This window comes from Diuraphis noxia, unplaced genomic scaffold, assembly GCF_037042655.1.
Source record: "Diuraphis noxia isolate RWA-SAM2 unplaced genomic scaffold, SU_Dnox_SAM2 contig0003, whole genome shotgun sequence".
Lineage (NCBI taxonomy): Eukaryota > Metazoa > Arthropoda > Insecta > Hemiptera > Aphididae > Diuraphis > Diuraphis noxia.
The window spans coordinates 73,929,337-73,947,272 of NW_028301713.1; the positions used below are offsets into that span (position 1 = coordinate 73,929,337).

The window sequence follows — 17,936 nt, forward strand, 5'->3', positions numbered from 1 at the left end:
TTTTGTAAAAAATATTTTAAAATTTTTATCTGAGTAAAAATAATTTGATAATGCTAACAACAGTGTTGACAACATTTCAAAATGCTACTTAGTTGTAATTATTAATTATTATTTCTGTTATTAGTTTATTAGTAAGAACCTTGTTTGGAGTGTTCAAAAAAATTACATATTATATTTGAATTGTTCGATAAATAACTCAACAGTGGCGTAATTTGCCCATGTTTGTGGGGGGATAAAATATTTTAACATTTTATCTATAACCCCCCCTCCCATAAAAAAAATAAAAATAATGTATTATAAGCATCTTTCAGAATTCAGAGCAATATATTTATGTACACATGAGACATGGAATACATTCCGATAAAGTGTACAAATCGATAAGTTATTTTTAGTTCAATAGGACTACGGAAAAATATTAGGATAGGATAAGATAGGACAGATATGACAATAGTCTTTCGATCGTCGTCGATCCATGATAAAATAATACTTTACTGCTCGGTTGTTTATTTTTGTACCACTACACGATGCATAAATAAAATCAAAACTTACACAAATCATATTTATATTGCAATAGTGATAAACTTGCGTGGCTGCATTTAAAACGAACTAGGTACGAAGTATTTATGTACAACTAGCATAAAGGATTTGTTTTTTTTGTATTATTTCTATAATGTATAAAATATAGGCTATTTATAATAATATTAATTCGCCGAGGTATTTGATTTCAATATATACATTTATATATAAAAAAAAAAAATAATAATATAAAGAAGTACATAGGTATGTAGTTAATCAATCTTAAAAAAAAGGTCATGGGGGGGGGGATACGACACACAAATCCCATCTCCCAGCGGTAATTACGCCACTGCAACTCAAAGCAGTCAGAGCAGAGGGGATCAAATGATTTTATTTTGGTGGGAGATATGGCTGATTTTTTATTATACATTGGAAAAAGTCATGGAAATCAGGGAAATCACCCTGTTTACTCGTTTGAGTCGTTTGAGAGCCATTGAACAGTGAACAGGTGAACGGTATAAACGGTAAAAAATCTACTGAGCCTAGGTTGTATAGTAAAAAAGCTCTTAAGGATGAACTTTAATAACACATTCAATAACGTTCAGACGTCGCATTGACTCGTGTAGTTATGTACATTGACGCACTAAGGGGGGTGCATAAAATGATTTAGCCCTCCAAATGTATGTGTCATTATATATATATATATCAATTGTCTTTTTACATTATGAAATATTTACCGAAAAACTCTCCCCTTTCAGTGTATTAGACTAAAATAAACAAAGATCGCCAACTGCTAAGCAATAATAAATATTAATCTACAATTAAAACCATGTAATAAGCGTAAAATCACACCGATATGACTATAGACTGAAAGAATGGAGGGAAGCACTTGAGAATAAAAGGTTAAAAATTAGTAGAAATAAAATTGTGTATAACGAGTTTAATTTTCATCTTGGACTTGGAGTCCAAATATTAAATCAGAATTGGCATGTAGTGAATTTGGTGGGCGAGGTAGAGGACGAAGTTGATAGTTTCAAGTACTTAAGATCCAAATTATTATTTAAAAGAATGGTGGTTTTGGCGAAGATATTAAGCATAGGATTAAGTGGAGAGAAGCATCAGGTGTTTTATGCGATAGAAGAATTCCAATCAGGTTAAAAGGTAAATTTTATTAAACAGTAGTAAGGTCGGCGATGATGTAAGGATTGGAATGTTGGACTATAGATACAACAATGGAGAGGAAAATGAGTGTTGCGGAGATGAAAAAGTTAAGATGGATGAGTGGAGTGACGAGAGAGGATAGAATAAGGAATGAGTATAGAAAAGGTAGTATAGGAGTAGCTCCTATAGTTAGTAAATTGCGTGAGATTAGATTGAGATGGTTTGGACATATTTTAAGAAGAGAAAAAATTGAGACAGTTTCAGTGACAAAGAACATGAGTGTGAACGGAAAAAGAGTTGGTTTGAAGTTATAGGGTGCGATATGAGAATGACTGGTGTTTGTGAGGAGGATACAAAGGATCGTAGTAAGTGGTAATTGAAGTCTATAGGGTGGCCAATCCCAAATAGTTGGGTTACAGTATACTAAATGATACATAATTTACAGTAATTCCAAATATATGACATATAAGATTTAAAAAATATGCTATTTATCATTGTATGTAATTTTTTCTGTAAGAAAACGGATCGATACATTAATATGCATTCTAAGTCAAAACATTCCACGAATATAATATTTAATAATTTATTGTATGTAAAATATTCTTAAAATTAAAAACACAGATTGTTTATTTTAAACAGATTATTAAGTAATTGATTTATTTTATATATATTTTTTAACATATTTTAATGTATAATATTTTAATTCTTGCTTATCTTAACTACAAGTTTTTTACTGACAGAGGGATGAACAGTAATATACTAAAATATGATAATAAGAAATTTGTGTACACAAATGAATGAATCATATTTTTCTTGTTTAAAAGAATATTCACAATCTGTGTTGGAATAGCACAGTACAAAAAAATATACAATTTATACATATTTTAACTGTTAATAATATGAGATGTGTGAATTATTAATAGAATCTAACATGATAGGTACATTGAAGATTTATAAATCTTATATTTTCTCTTGAGTTGATGGGTGGTATTTTTGGGTTTGTATTGGATGAGATTTACGATACTAATGAGTGTAGCATGAAGTTATACAGGGCGATCAACTGGAATGCTTGAATAGTGTAAATTAGGTACAACCTCAAATTTGGATTGCAGACGTCTATATGGTCTAATTTATATTAAAATTAAATAAAATACTATTTCATTTATATAAAAAATAAGATATTTTAATTTTCAATGTGTTAACAAAAAGTTTATTATAGTTTATTAAACTAAAATTGTTATTTAAATATTTAATTTAAAAAGAAATTTATTTTGTTCATTTTGCAAGACGAATCCCTGTTTTTTCAAATTATGACATTGCAATACTAAATGAGGCATATTTGTAATGTCCACCCAGCAATCTTCATCTTCATCATTACATTCCACTAATAACTATAAACATATTAATGAGTTATAAATATTTATTATTACTTATGATGATAAATAATATATATGGTACTATTAAGCATAAATATAAATTATGTTTAATTTTTTGAACACTTACACTTAATATTTCTTTCAATGTAGATGAAGGATCTACTTGTGATAACAATGTATACTAAAAATAAAAATAAATACTTTTAATCAGTCAAAAGTTTATATTACAGAGCAGAGCATGGTTGAAATATACAAGGTATATATATATATCCCTTCTCTACTAAATATTTGATGATAATAACAAAAATGACAGCGTAAAGGGAGCCAATCATAATCTAGTATATATGCACAGTAATTTTGAATTTGTTAAAATTATTATTTTTTTACGAAAACTATGTTATGAAAAAAATTGTATTTATTACTGTTCAGCATGCTTGCAACTTGAAATATACAGTATATATAAACAAAGCTATTCACTGTTTAGTAATATTATAAATCCTGCATCTTTAGACTTCATGCATCGGTTAAAAAAATATATCCTTGGTAAACATTCTGCTGCCATATTTAGTAACCATCAAAACACTAAAGATGACACAGATGTTAACAATTTATCAATGGATATACAAAACAAAAAGAAGCCTATAAAAAAGACGGAGAGGAAATTGTACTTACTCAAGATATTTTTGATGCCATACTTGATGGCAAAGAACTAATATACGAGGAAGAACCTATTGATCTAAGTAATACAGAAATTTCCAGTTCAGTTACTTCAATGGCTGGATTACAATATATAACTGGTTTTGTTGCTCATAATTTCAAAAACAAATGCCCTGAACTAGGCCAATGAAATTGGATGTTAAAAGCAAATTCAAACTGTCCAGATTGGATTTCATATGCATCTAAGGTAAACTTAACTGTTCCATCTCATGAGTTGATGGAAGTAGCTAATTTGATGGATAAAGAATTTAATAAATTTCATGGTGAATATTTATGTATTTTGTCAAAGTTCAAACTTTGAATAATTAAAAAAAAAAAATGGTGGCTATATATTTATTTTATTTTTCAAATGATATTGTAAAAATATATTATGAGCCTTGTATTAAATTTTCAAATCTTAGATATAAAAGGAAAATACTTTATGAATTTCTAGCTTAAAGTAATTTGCGAATTTTCGTGATTTTTATGTATTTTGTCAAAGTTCAAACTTTGAATGCTTTTAAAAAAAAATTATTCATATATATTTCTTTTATTTTTCAACTGCTATTGTAAAAATATGATAGGAGCCTTGTTTTAAATTTTCAAATTTTAGATCTAAAAAGAAAAACTTTTATGAATTTCAATCCAAGATAATTTGAAAATTGCCGTAATTTTTACGTATTAAGTCAATATTTGAACTTCAAATCCTAATAAAAAAAATCGTGCCTATGTATTTTTATAACTTTTTAATCACTATAAGAATAACTTATGAGGAACTTTGAATTAAATTTTCAAGTATTTTGATAGGGCCATAAAAATAATTTGCAAATATTCATGGTTTTGACGAATTTTTGTCAATATTTGAAATTCAAATATTAATAAAAATTTAATTTGAATTTCCGGTGGACATTTTTTTTGTGATAAAGATTGACAAATTTGTAAGGAATCTTGTATAAAATTTTCAAAGCTTAGAATTAAAAAGAAAAACTTTTATGAATTTCGATCTAAGATAATTTGAAAATTGCCGTAAATTTTACGTGTTAAGTCAATATTTGAACTTTAAATCCTAATAAAAAAAAATCGTGCCTATGTATTTTTATAATTTTTTAATCACTATAATAATAACTTATGAGGAACTTTGCATTAAATTTTCAGAAAAATTGAAAATTTCAGTTGTTTATAAATACCTCAAAAAAAGTCAAAATATTTTGAAAATTAAATCATGTAAAGAAAATGCCAATCTAAATAACTTGTGAAATTTTCAAGTATCTACGACTTATACTTTTTGAATAATTACAAATATTTAAAATTGTTTGAGGATAAATCGTTATCGTTACGCTATTTCGTAAAAATTTAAAATTCAAACGCACTTAAAATTTTTCCTTTAACGATGCTTCGAGTTTTCTCTATAGCTACTTGAAGGAAAACTTAGTTTTGTATTTTTAATCCTTAGTTATAAACGAAAAATTTTTTATGATTTTTCAACTTCAAAATCACTTGCAAATTTTCGTGTTTTCGACAGATTTCGTAAAATTTTGAACTGTAAACGCTTATTAAAAAAAATTGTGACTTACGATATTTAATTTTTTTTTTTAGCTACAATAAGAACAACTCATAAGGAACCGTGTATTAAATTTTCAAGTTTTTTTGGTCGTCCAACATTTTTTTACCGACACTTCAAAAAAATATTCTCAAAAAAATCGAAAATTTCAGTGGTCTATAAATAACTCAAAAAAAGTCGAAAATTAAACTGTATATCACTAACATTAACATTTTTAATCATTATTTCGACTAGTTATGCTGTACACAGACACACAAAAAAAAAACACACATCATTGTAAAATCAATACATTCATCACTTCGTTCAGAATCTAAAACTATCAAAAGTAATGAATATAGTACCTCAAAGTATCCAAAAAACTTTAAATCAACCTCTACAATAAACAAAAATATCACGTGTAAATATAATAACTTGAGTAAAAATTGTCTTATAAATGTATAATGTAGTAGTAAGAATGATTTAGTTTTAAGTATGTCTATAGTGTATTTACCTACTATGTAATTGTACTGTAGTAGTGTAGTCTGTAATAAATTGTAATAAACTTCAACATTTTAACAAGCTACAAAGTACAACTCCAAATTTTTAATATAGCGTATTTTCCAATTTCTATGATAAGAAAAATTGATATAATTGTAATTTGTGATATCCCTTTACGCAGCCATTTTGTATCTGATGATAAAAATTTAAGTGGATATGCAATACCTTGTATATATTTTCAACCATGTTGCAGAGGTATTCAAACATTTTCATTCCGCAGCTCCTTTGGGTGTTAACAATATTTTGACGGCTCCCAAATTATTATGAAAAAACAACACATGGATACAATAAGACCAATATTTTATATGGGTGATAATAACAGTGTCACAGTGACTTTAATATAGAAATAAAACTTCAAATGTTTATGTCGTAAGGTGTGTCGTTTTCATTTATATAATGATTGCAAATAATATTCATGATAATTATACAAGACCTAGGTATGATTTTGGTTTCCGGTGCTTTAACACGACTACTTTTGCAAACTCAAGTGATGCCCCGGGGAGCCGCGACACACAGTTTGAATACCTATTTTATAGTGTGTTTCTTTTGAAAGGTAATACCATATCAGATTTGCACTCCTTAAATTCTCGCGCAACCTCATTTTCTATTTCTGTACTTATTGTATTTTGAGCTTCAATTTTTTCTATCTCTTGTTGGAAATCTTTCATAAATATTGATAAATTGTTAAACCTATAAACAATAGTTTTGTTTAAAACGTTTTGAACCAAGCTAATTATAATATGTATAAAATATTCAAATTACCGATCAGTATGTTTAATAATATTATCATTAGCTTGTTTGATGTTATTCAGGAGTAATTTGCATTCTGAAGATACTTTTTCATATGTTTTTAAAAGTTTGACTGAACTTAGAGATTGGAAATTAGGGTAATCTTAAAAAAAAAAATTTTTATAAATTAGAGTAGGTACATATAAAAATCTTAATATAATTACTTAAAGGTTTTGTCTCTTTCAATAAATGGGTAATGCCATTAATAATGTTTTTTTTAACTTTAAGTACTTCTTGGTGTGTGGATGGATCTGCTGGATTTTTAACAAGGTTCATACATTGATATAACTGACTCACTCTTGCAGCCATAATTCTTACTTGATCTTTAAATTTGTTTAGTACATCAAAAAGGGTAAAGTTGTCAGTTAAAACTGTAGTATTGTCCAGGCATTCAATTTGTGATTGTAGAATATTTTTGGTCAAACTACGACTCTGAAAAAAATAAATTTTTCACTATTAAAATGTTGCATAAAAAGTTACTCATACTATGTTTATGACTATGTTTTACTGCATAATGATTTTTTGATTTAGTAAGTAACATATTTCTACATTCTAATAAATTATTGCATCACAATTTATAATAATAATACGCCATATATATATACGATGAGGAAGGTGAAGTAGGGCAACAATGAATTTAATAATTTTAGTATTTCAAGTCAGAAAGTTTTGAAGTTTTCCAATAATCAATTTAAATAGATACAACAATAAAATAAATCTATATTTTAAAAGTAAATTAAGAATTATTGAACGTATAACTACTTGAACACTCAAATTAAAACGATATACTTCAATTTCTTCATTGAAAATGTTGATACAAAAATATAAAATGATACGTTTGAACTCACCTCATCTTCGTAATTAGAGTTGGAGTCATTAGAGTCAGCCATTTTTTCTTAAACTTGTAGTAATAATTATTCGATATTAATATATTATTCCTGAAGACTTCAAATGAAATATTTAATTTATAAAAATATTTAAAACACTATTAGTTAATAGTTATTACTATTGTAATTGTAAATAATGAATAGTCGTTACTCGTTAATCGTTATGTCGTTAATTGATAACATGAAATCGAGGGAATAGTAAGGTAATCCAGTGTATCCCACAGAGTAATAATAATATGTTACACGTTTGTTTCTGAGGTCAGCCTGGGATCTGCAGCTGTTAGTTTAACATTTTTTCTTTTCAGTTTTCACCTCAGCAAAGTTCAAGAAACGTGAAATGTGAATTGAGAATTGAAATTCACTTAGCCTATTTTCCGGTGTCCGGCAACTCCTTATTTTTGGCGTCTGGTCACTGCTGTCAAAATCTACTACGCAGACGACTTTAACGGTTGAAATATCAAACTGATCAATATGTATTCCCCGTTCAATCAGCTTAGAAAACCCGTTGACCAACAGAACGGCTTGGAAAATGTGTCACAATTCCCAGCTCATCTCGTGCCAGGTACATTTAAATTTTTCTTATTACGACCGATTGAATCGAAGGCAATACAAACTTCCATTCGACAATCGTTTTATAATAAGCAACAATATAAATTTGTATTGTTATATATGAGTATTTTTGGATTGCAGGTAGGACGATCGCTGCAGCTGCGGTCAATGAAGATAGCTGCGAGTTTGGGTCACCTAAATACTTCGCCTTGTGTGGGCTCGGTGGTATTGTCTCATGTGGTCTGACACATACAATGGTCACACCCTTAGATTTGGTCAAATGCCGTCTTCAGGTGGACCCTGCTAAGTACAAGAACCTCATCAATGGTTTTAAAGTCACAATGGCTGACGAAGGTATTAGAGGATTAGCCAAGGGCTGGGCTCCGACTGCCTTCGGTTATTCCATCCAAGGCCTTGGTAAATTTGGCTTGTATGAATATTTTAAAATTTTGTATGCTGACTTGTTGGGAGAAGAAAATGCGTATTACTGGCGTACATCTCTTTACCTCGCTGCCTCTGCATCCGCTGAACTTTTTGCTGACATTGGTCTTGTTCCTCTTGAATCAATCAAAGTGAAGATCCAAACTACTCCTGGTTTTGCTAATACTATGCGTGAAGCAGTTCCCAAAATGTTAAAACAAGAAGGCGTATCTGCTTTCTTCAAAAGCTTAGTACCTTTATGGATGAGACAAATTCCATATACCATGATGAAGTTTGCATGTTTTGAAAGAACTGTTGAATTAATTTATGCTCATGTTGTACCCAAGCCAAGAGCTGATTGCAGTAAAGGAGAACAATTAGTCGTAACATTTGCTGCCGGCTACATTGCAGGAGTTTTCTGTGCCGTTGTATCTCATCCAGCTGATACATTGGTATCAAAATTGAACCAAGAAAAAGGAGCTTCATCTGTTGATGTGTTGAAAAAAATTGGTTTTGGTGGTTTGTGGAAAGGCTTAGGTCCGAGAATTATTATGATTGGTACCTTGACAGCATTACAATGGTTTATCTATGATTCTGTGAAAGTCGCTTTGAGCATTCCTCGACCACTACCACCAGCACCACCTAAGGCAAAGAGTGAATAAAGAATTGCTAGTTCAATTATTTAATCAATTCAGAACCGTGTCAGTCTTACTTAAAGAAAATGTAAATTATCTGCACCTATTAATCTTTGAGGTGCATTCAACGTCAAATTACAGTGCTTATAGTTTTGTTTTAAATTCATTCTAGATGCTTATTTCATTCCAACTTATCAATACCTCAATCAGTGTATTATTAGAATACAAAATGTTAGTGCTTTATTATTACTGTAAAAATATATTTGTTTAATGTTAATACCTTAATAAAGTAACTATGTATGTTCTGAATTGTTGTTTTTTTTTTAAATCAAATTTATGATTTAACAACAAACATTGTTTTTTAGTGATATAATGTTAGATTGTTAAATGAGTGTTAAATATAAATAAAAATACTTGGCACACATTTATATTCTATTATTATTCATAAAGTAGTTTGATATATAACTTGTTTTTCCATTTACTTAGAAGTGTTGGTAAAAAAAAAAATGGTAACCTTTCATCATACATTAACAAATATGTATTTAGTTCAGTTCAATCTCTCCTCATGGTCACTAATGATAATTACCCAAACACATGTCTGAAGCATGCAATTTGTTTACCAAGCATTCTTGATGCATAGTTAATTAACAATATATCAGCTATATGAACTAATTAATAATATTGTGAAGTTTCAATTATTTAGACCTGATAATTGATAACATGATTACTTCCTATCATGACCAGTCTTATTGTATACTTTTTTTACTACTAATGCCAGTTTTCACAGAGTCCGGTTAAAATTAACAGACATTGCAAGAACTGTCCTAAGATTTTTTAATTAATTCAGTAATGTTATGTTTTTATCAAACTCATTTATTTTGCATATAAATTATTACATTATTTTGAGATGGAACATATGAGTTACCAATTATTACTATGTAAAATTTAATTTTTTTTTAAATTAATGAAATCAATAATTTAAAAAAATAACATAAGACAATAATTTTCCCTAATTTAAGAATGTTGAAAACATTTTTTGGATAATACAGGTGGTTTCTGGTCACTTCCCCGTCCAATACTTTTCCCCTTACGACATTTCTCCATCCATATTGTATTTATTTCTGAAATATTCAAACTATACCGAGATCGTGTAAATATAATAATATGTGTAATATAATTAATAAAAATACAAAAAAATTATCATAAAATATTTTAATATTGTAGTTCTAAATGATGAGCGATTCCAATTAAGTACTCATCTAGATCACGTTCATCATATGTAATATTTTCTATACGCCTAGCAATATCTCGATATTTTTCCTTTTTTGCTGAAGGTTCCTGTCCAGCAATAAATTGATTAATTTTTACTTCAGTTAAATGTTGTTCTTTTTTAAGAACCTCAATAAGTTGCCATATAGTAGGATGAGCCGCAGCTAACAAAGATGAGAATGCTCTATGCCAACCTTCAATATAATTGTTTGTTTTTGGTAAACCTGCTTGTGTAGCATCATATTGGTTCCACAATTTCAAATCAAATATTGGAGGTCGCCGTATATTTCTTCGAGTCGGTCTCACAATCCAAGTCTCTTCAAAATAATCAATTAAATGGATTAATAACTCTTCATTGTCTACAAAAAACTGTTGAGACATTAATTTATCAAATTTAGTTTATTTATATTAGTTTGTCGACGAATCATTTGGATTTTACACCTATAACGAAAAATATTAGTCGAAAACATATAACAATAAAATAGCGAAATGTAGACGTATAGAAAATATTGTGTCTACACAATGATGAACATGATCTAAATGAGTACTTAATAATTGGAATCGCTCATAATTTAGAACTACAACATTAAAATATTTTATGGTAATTTTTTGTTTTTTTATTACTTATATTTTATATTTGTGAGTATACTTATAATAGACGGGGATATGTCGTACAGGGAAATGTATTGGACGGGGAAATATCTTACGAGGAAGTGGTTACGGGGAAACGCATGACGAGGAAATGGCAGACGGGGAAGTGTCCATGAATCATACAGGTAGGTCAGAACATTATTAAACAACTAGTATAAGGATTAAAATAATATATTAATACAAAAATCAATTGGACAAGTCTTTTAATAGACAAATCAAATTACATAATGATTTCATTAGTATTGAGCTTTTTAAAGGCTTCAACATAATATATAACAGTATCAACATGATAAAGCATTGACAAAATTGGATTAATCAAATTTGATATTGCACTAAATGCACACAAAGATAACATTTTTCAATAATAAAAATAAAAATATTTAAAACCCAGCCTCTTTCAATTGTTTTAACTGATAGTTCAGTCTTTCTTCTTTCGCCTTTCTTGTATATGACACCTGAATTAAATAAATATAAAATATCACATTTTGAAAATTTCAATTATGTTTTTACTTAAACTTACAGTTCTTGATTTTACATATACTTGTAAAAATTTATCACAGTCTATATCGCCATTTAAAAACTGTTCTGCTAATCTTTCACTTTCCTCGTCACATTTCAACGCTGCTTTTTTTAAATTATCCTGAAAAGGTAATTATTACATTATGTTAAATAAACAAATGATATTGATCCATCTTATTTGATGCTTTACCGAAATTGACTGTGGGGAATATTTCTCTGACAACTTTACATACTTAGTTGAGAGTCCAGCATATGATTTTTGATAATTTTCTATGGTTTCTAATTGTTTTGATATTTCTATTCTTAAATTATGTATTGGTTCTTCCTTGGACATATTTGAATCTAAAAATATAAAATCCTAATAATTTTTTTTCAAAACCATAATAGATAGGTATAATATGAGTGTTTTTACTTGCTAAGTCCATAATTTTTGTGATAGTATTTTCAATGTTTTTATTAGATGCTTCTATTGATGGTAATTCTGAAATAAATTCATCTAGGCAATCTACATTATTATTTAAACGTAGTAATTCAGCTGATGTTAGTTTTGTAAGACTAAATAATTCTACATCCTAAAGGAAAACAAAGTTTAAGTTATTCAAAGTTGTTGATAAAATATTTTTATTCTTACATTACTGAGAGATGTAATTGCATTTTTGACAGAACCAATGGCAATATTCCCTGAAAAACTTTAAAAAATATACAAATAAAATTTTAGATTAGTTTAGGTATAGTGGAATATAAATTACCCATCATCATTATCACCATTTGCCAATGTAAGTGACTGGTCTAATTCAAACTCCCTTCTTATTACCTGTACTACTCTTCCTAAATCAGAGTGAATTGTGTACTGTAAAAATACCGAAATAGAAAATTAATTTATAAATTAAAGTACGAGTGTGATAACTGATTTCATTCTTACATTCATCAATCCAGGAGCTAGAACAATTTCACCTGTGGTGTCAACCCATTTGTGTGTTATTCGAGGGCATATTTTCATAGTGGGCTTCTCAAAAGGAAATTTTGGTCCCAAATAAATGACCAGGCTCAAATTCCCAGCTTTAGTAGGAAATTCAACAGTGTATTCTTTATCGAAACTAATTTCTGTAACACTGTTTTATATTTACGTTGTAGGATTACACACTGCTGATTTTCAGGAATCAAGATGTTAGCTTACTTTTCATTAAAAACTTTTAACGTGTCAATTTGTTGCTCTCGCTTTCTGGCTGGGTCGATGTTGTTATACAAGTTCGTGGAAAGCATTTTCAACAAGTTGGTCACTGGAAGTTGTTTACTCTCAATCGGTCAAAAATCGACAACACAAAATAGTGTAATTAACATGGGCCAAATTTATCTGGACAGTATAAACGTTTTCAGTCACTTATGAACGGTTTTAAAATAAAAATTGAATAAAACCAAAATTATGTGTTGAAAAAAAAAAATATTTGTAACATTATTTCATGTAAACAGTATTCACTGCTCTAGTGATAATAAACGTATTAAAGTATTAAAGAGCACTAGCGTAAGCACTAATATTGTTACTTGTAAAACAACAGTAAGTTGCAAGTTAAATTTTTATTATTAGGTAATTTAGTAATTCACAAATTATCAATGGTCATAATAACCATGATAAATTAATTTATCATGATAATAACTATAATTCATAGATAATATATTATGCTATCATGATAGAAATTCGTGATTATAATTAATGATATTTGATAATGATAAAAAAAATTATGCTCCTCACAATAAATTATATACGTGATGTTCTTATTAAAAAAATTTGATAACAGTATCAAATTTTAAATTTGTAGTAAACAATTATCAATCGAGTATTCAAATGAGAAGTATTATAAATTTAAATAATTTTTACAAATACAGAACATTTTTCTATGAAAAATTATACGTTTAACATTCTATCTCAGTTATTATAATATACATTTGAAAATATGTATCTGTGTGCACGTTAATCTTAGTTCTTACAAAATGGTGGTATAATTGGGAAAAAAATGCAGTCATATTTACATGATTAACATTCGAAAACATTCATGATGGACGTTTCTCATGCACCACAATACTTACCCGACTTAGTTTTGGACATAATATTTTCAAATTTGGAAGTGCCAGACTTGTTTAACTGCATGTTAGTCTGTCAAAATTGGTATAGAGTGATTAATCACGGCAGAGCAGAGCCATGGAAACTTATGTGTCGTCGTAAGATACCTGAAGAGATACTGAAGTCAGAACTTTTGTCACAACTCCACAGCTATAAAGCTAAGTTACGCGCCTTATATCATTCATGGAATCCAGACGATTGTTCCATGCACATTGTCGTCAAACAAAATGGTTTCACTTTGCATCGCAATCCAGTTGCCCAGAGTACAGATATGGCACGAACTAAAATTGGTTACAACAGCGGTAAACATGTGTGGGAAATAACATGGACTGGACCACTTGGTAAAGAGATATTAAATTCACAATATACTATATAAATAAGAAATTAATGCAAATGCCAATTATTTTGCTTATAGGTACAGTTGCTATGGTTGGCGTTTCAACAAAAGAGGCTCCAGTGCATTGTAGTGGTTACTTACCTCTATTGGGTATTGACAAGCATAGTTGGGGTTGGAACTTAATCGATAACGTTTTGTTACACAATGGAATATCACATGGAAACTACCCATTGTTAAACAATGCTCCTAGGTACCAAATTGGTGAAAAATTACAATTAGTACTAGATTCTGAAAATGGTATTTTGCACTTTGAAAAATGTAATGAATTTTTAGGTATAGCTTTTAAAAACTTACCTAAAACTAAATTATATCCTTCGGTGTCAGCCGTTTATGGCAACACGGAAATTTCAGTAGTATATATTGGTAAGCCTCTATATGGTTAAGTAAACATAGTTTTTGTAAGAATTTAATCTTATTGAATATAAAATACTGTTTAACTAGGGTGGCGTTCTGTATAAATTGAAATATTTAGTTCTAGTATCTGTACTATGTTTATACTTATATTTAATTGTATTATAAAAGTAATTAGATATTCAAAATGAAAACAGGAGATTAAAATTTACAGTTAGAAATTACAAGTAAATATCTTTTTATATTTAATTTTGTTTAAATGATAAATTTAAACTTGGTATACCATAGATGGCGTACATTTTCCAGGTCATATACTAAAATTGTATAATCAGTTTAAAAATGTTTTCACTGCTGAAAAATCTGTGTCACAGTTGATCAATATTTTGCATGTATAAATATGTATTGTTCAAACATTAAGTATTTATGACCATTTTTTATTATGTTCTTAATGTTGTATTTTTAATTTACAACTAAATTTATTGATGTAGCTAAAATGTTGGTAAATGTAGTAAAGCACCATAGGGCAATAATGATTTTTTTTTGATTATTTTTCATTAAATACAATATCAAACATTGAAGTATATGTAATATAAGTAATATGTGTTACAGGTTTGCCACCCTCTGTCATATTTTGATAGTTTAAATATTAGATATGTTATTTTTGATATTTCTATTTGAAAAAAATTCTCAGTTTTCAAATAAAAATAATATTTAATGAACTAAAATAATATAACATTACTTTCTATAATTATGTCCAAAAATTATTAAATTTCTTGAGGATTAATAATCAAGTTGCTTAATATACTTGGCAGCTTTTAGCTTATAACTTAACATAAATCAATTGACACTGACTAAATTTTATGTTTTCAATTATTAATATAGATACACAATATTTTAGAATAATCATAATGTTTATTAATATTAGTTAATTAAATTATATAAAAATTATATATGTCAGTAGTCATGTAGGTATTATCAGGAGTCAGCTTTGTTAACTTATAAGATTAAATAGTTAAGTTTGTTGATAAATGTATAATATTTATGTTTTTAAACCTTTGTAATCATAAAAATTATAATATATCATTAGTAAAAGTTTTTTTGCCGTGTATGGGATAAATTAATTTTTTGATTTATATTAATTTAAATAAATGATTCAAGATTATTAATCTTACTATGTTTACTTTTTGCTAAATACTTCTTGTAGTTAAGTTTTTTCCTGTTATTTTGAGCTAATTTAAAGATTATTGTAAGATGTTTCATTATATTTTAAGTTTTTTTTTTTTTTTTTAATTCATATTTGATTTAATTTATTTTTTATTTATGCATAATACAACAAATTTTATGGTATGTACTTAACCTAATCTTAATGTAATAAATTACCAACATTTTTTAATAAACATTTTAATATGTATGTATCTAATAGTTAAATCACTGAATAGGTTAAATCCACAAATTAATATATAGCCTTTATCGTAATTCTTTGTTAAATCTAACTACTTTTTAGGGTGAATCCATAGAATCACCATACAATTTAAGGATTCTGGGAAAAATTGTCTTCTCTACAGTCTAAATTGTGCAGGTTCTGGGTACCTATTGCTATTAGGGATTGTTTAAAATCCGAATATCTGAATTATCCGAATATCCGAAAATCCAAATTCGGATTTGAATCAAATTCTTATCCGGATTTATGGATTTGATAAGCTAAGTGCAAAACATCACTGGTACTTAAAATGCATTCGAAATTGTGTATACCTATGTCTGAAAATTATATTATAGAATTAAAATATTAGTATATAAAAATGAGTCATTGAACAGCAAAATCGAGTTGAATAGTCTGAATACTCCAGATAATCTGTGAAATCCGGATTTACTAAATCCAGATTTGACAAATCCGAATAATTGCTATACCTAATCTATCAGGCTATAGGTCTCGATTTTAGATACTATAATTATTAGACTGGACTATATGGAGGCTGGGAGGGCTTATTTCTCTACAAAATGTCAATATATTTATTTTAAATTTTAATGTTCAATTTTAAAATATATTTCAAAAAATGAAATAAATTCTGTTCATATAATGAGAAATTAATTTTATTTTAATCAAAGATTTTTTTGTTTATTTGATATATGACATTTACTCAAGTCTATGCAGTTAAGCTGCATAATAATTAATATATGTATATTATAGGTATGAGGGTATGAAATAATTACCTTTTCATTATATTATTATATTGTATTATTATTTACGTACATATTATTGTTAATTAATAGATAATAGTGTTAATAATCATTAGTCAAGCATTTTTTTCTACTGGACTTACAAAAACACATAAGACATAACAGTTAATGGTGTGTACTGATGGATACCACCTTCTCGTGGTACACCACGAGCGTATGGCCTAGGAAACGTTATTTAATGGTTAAAATCTATCAACTTGGCGGTCGAATTGTCCTCATTGATCTCCCGGCCCCCAACACTAACAATAACAGTTAATAAATTTTATACAATTTATGTTTGAACTCACTTACTCGCCACCAACTGAGTGACTTATTAGTTCCTAACAATAAAAAAAAATTTCCAATCAATGACATTTTTCTCACTTAATAACTATGATACATAACTCCATTGTGGTTTTGTGAGTAATAATGGTCTGATGGTGGCAAAAATTTAAATTTTTAAAAGGGAGAGTAAAAGTTTTGATCAGTCCATATAATAGTTAGGTAGGCAAGTATAACCTGGGTTGGGTTGTATGCAATAAACTGAACCAAAACTATAGATTGCTTTGCTCAGAATCTAATTTGCTCTAACATTTTTGTAGACAATATCATTTTGTTTTTAGAATTTCTATGGTATCGGAGTCTATATTTTCAACTTAAAAACTATTAATACCTATTAGTTATTATTATAAAAATAGTTTTATTGTACTTGCACCATATTACATTATTCAAAATTAAAAATATTATAGAATTGTTGTTTCACTTACAACTAGTCCAATAATTGGATTGCTTTTGCAAGCAGACATAGGAACTTAGCCCACTTAGCCACTCCTTCAAATTACGCTACTGGATCAATCACAAATTTTGAGATTTAGTGAATTGTTTTTAAAATATAAATATAAAAATAATTATCTAAATTTCAATGAAATTTTATTATTATTAATAAATATAAAGTTTTAGGAGTATTGTTAAAATGTAGGTAAAATCAGGTAAATTATTCTATGGGCGAAATATACCAATGATTGGATACTTTTCGGTAATTAGAGGAAAGCAGTTTTTGCCCCAGAAATCTGGCCGGTACACTGGTACGCCGACACTTTAAATGTTATCAAAATCAAGTAGGTCATAGCTTGTAGTTAGAAGGTACAGTTATAGACTTATAGTGTTATTTAATATGGTAAAATATAAATTTATTTACTGTGGGGTGCAGTTAAATTTCAAATTTGAAAAAAAAATGGCCGTCAACGGCGTCAACAAAATGGCAGTTATTGCGAAAATAGGAATCG

The 17,936-nt window shown here is 28.0% G+C and overlaps 5 protein-coding genes and 1 long non-coding RNA gene across 7 annotated transcripts; 3 read left to right on the top strand and 3 right to left on the bottom strand.

Moving 5' to 3' along the window:
• Window positions 1-2,246: 2,246 nt before the first annotated feature.
• Window positions 2,247-7,685, bottom strand: LOC107171432 (uncharacterized). Its single transcript, XM_089221798.1, has 6 exons — window positions 7,485-7,685; window positions 6,801-7,068; window positions 6,610-6,739; window positions 6,408-6,537; window positions 3,181-3,234; window positions 2,247-3,068 (listed from the first exon to the last, which is right to left on the bottom strand). Exons 1-6 carry the CDS (start codon window positions 7,524-7,526, stop codon window positions 2,919-2,921), a joined length of 774 nt encoding a protein of 257 aa, XP_089077924.1. The 5' UTR covers window positions 7,527-7,685; the 3' UTR covers window positions 2,247-2,918.
• A 164-nt stretch (window positions 7,686-7,849) lies between these two features.
• Window positions 7,850-9,436, top strand: LOC107165587 (solute carrier family 25 member 3-like). The gene is made up of 2 exons (XM_015513892.2): window positions 7,850-8,085; window positions 8,214-9,436. Exons 1-2 carry the CDS (start codon window positions 7,995-7,997, stop codon window positions 9,152-9,154), a joined length of 1,032 nt encoding a protein of 343 aa, XP_015369378.2. The 5' UTR covers window positions 7,850-7,994; the 3' UTR covers window positions 9,155-9,436.
• A 118-nt stretch (window positions 9,437-9,554) lies between these two features.
• On the top strand, window positions 9,555-13,138 carry LOC149057744 (uncharacterized). The gene is made up of 3 exons (XR_016190670.1): window positions 9,555-10,065; window positions 11,074-11,172; window positions 12,701-13,138. It is a non-coding gene; the product is annotated as an uncharacterized LOC149057744 (long non-coding RNA).
• LOC149057745 (uncharacterized) lies at window positions 10,134-11,048 on the bottom strand. The gene has a single exon (XM_089221799.1). It carries the CDS (start codon window positions 10,775-10,777, stop codon window positions 10,340-10,342), a length of 438 nt encoding a protein of 145 aa, XP_089077925.1. The 5' UTR covers window positions 10,778-11,048; the 3' UTR covers window positions 10,134-10,339.
• Vsp37A (Vacuolar protein sorting 37A) lies at window positions 11,203-12,885 on the bottom strand. 2 transcript variants are annotated; one of them, XM_015513909.2, is made up of 8 exons: window positions 12,744-12,885; window positions 12,489-12,678; window positions 12,316-12,416; window positions 12,198-12,255; window positions 11,979-12,138; window positions 11,757-11,908; window positions 11,568-11,687; window positions 11,203-11,502 (listed from the first exon to the last, which is right to left on the bottom strand). In XM_015513909.2, the coding sequence occupies exons 1-8, from the start codon at window positions 12,827-12,829 to the stop codon at window positions 11,428-11,430; spliced, it is 942 nt and encodes a 313-aa protein (XP_015369395.1). In that variant the 5' UTR covers window positions 12,830-12,885; the 3' UTR covers window positions 11,203-11,427. The 2 variants fall into 2 exon arrangements, with proteins under 2 accessions (XP_015369395.1, XP_015369396.1); XM_015513910.2 differs by having other exon boundaries at window positions 12,489-12,670; window positions 12,744-12,883.
• A 234-nt stretch (window positions 13,139-13,372) lies between the features above and the next one.
• Fsn (F-box synaptic protein) lies at window positions 13,373-16,518 on the top strand. Its single transcript, XM_015513911.2, has 2 exons — window positions 13,373-14,026; window positions 14,101-16,518. The coding sequence occupies exons 1-2, from the start codon at window positions 13,618-13,620 to the stop codon at window positions 14,463-14,465; spliced, it is 774 nt and encodes a 257-aa protein (XP_015369397.1). The 5' UTR covers window positions 13,373-13,617; the 3' UTR covers window positions 14,466-16,518.
• Window positions 16,519-17,936: the final 1,418 nt, after the last annotated feature.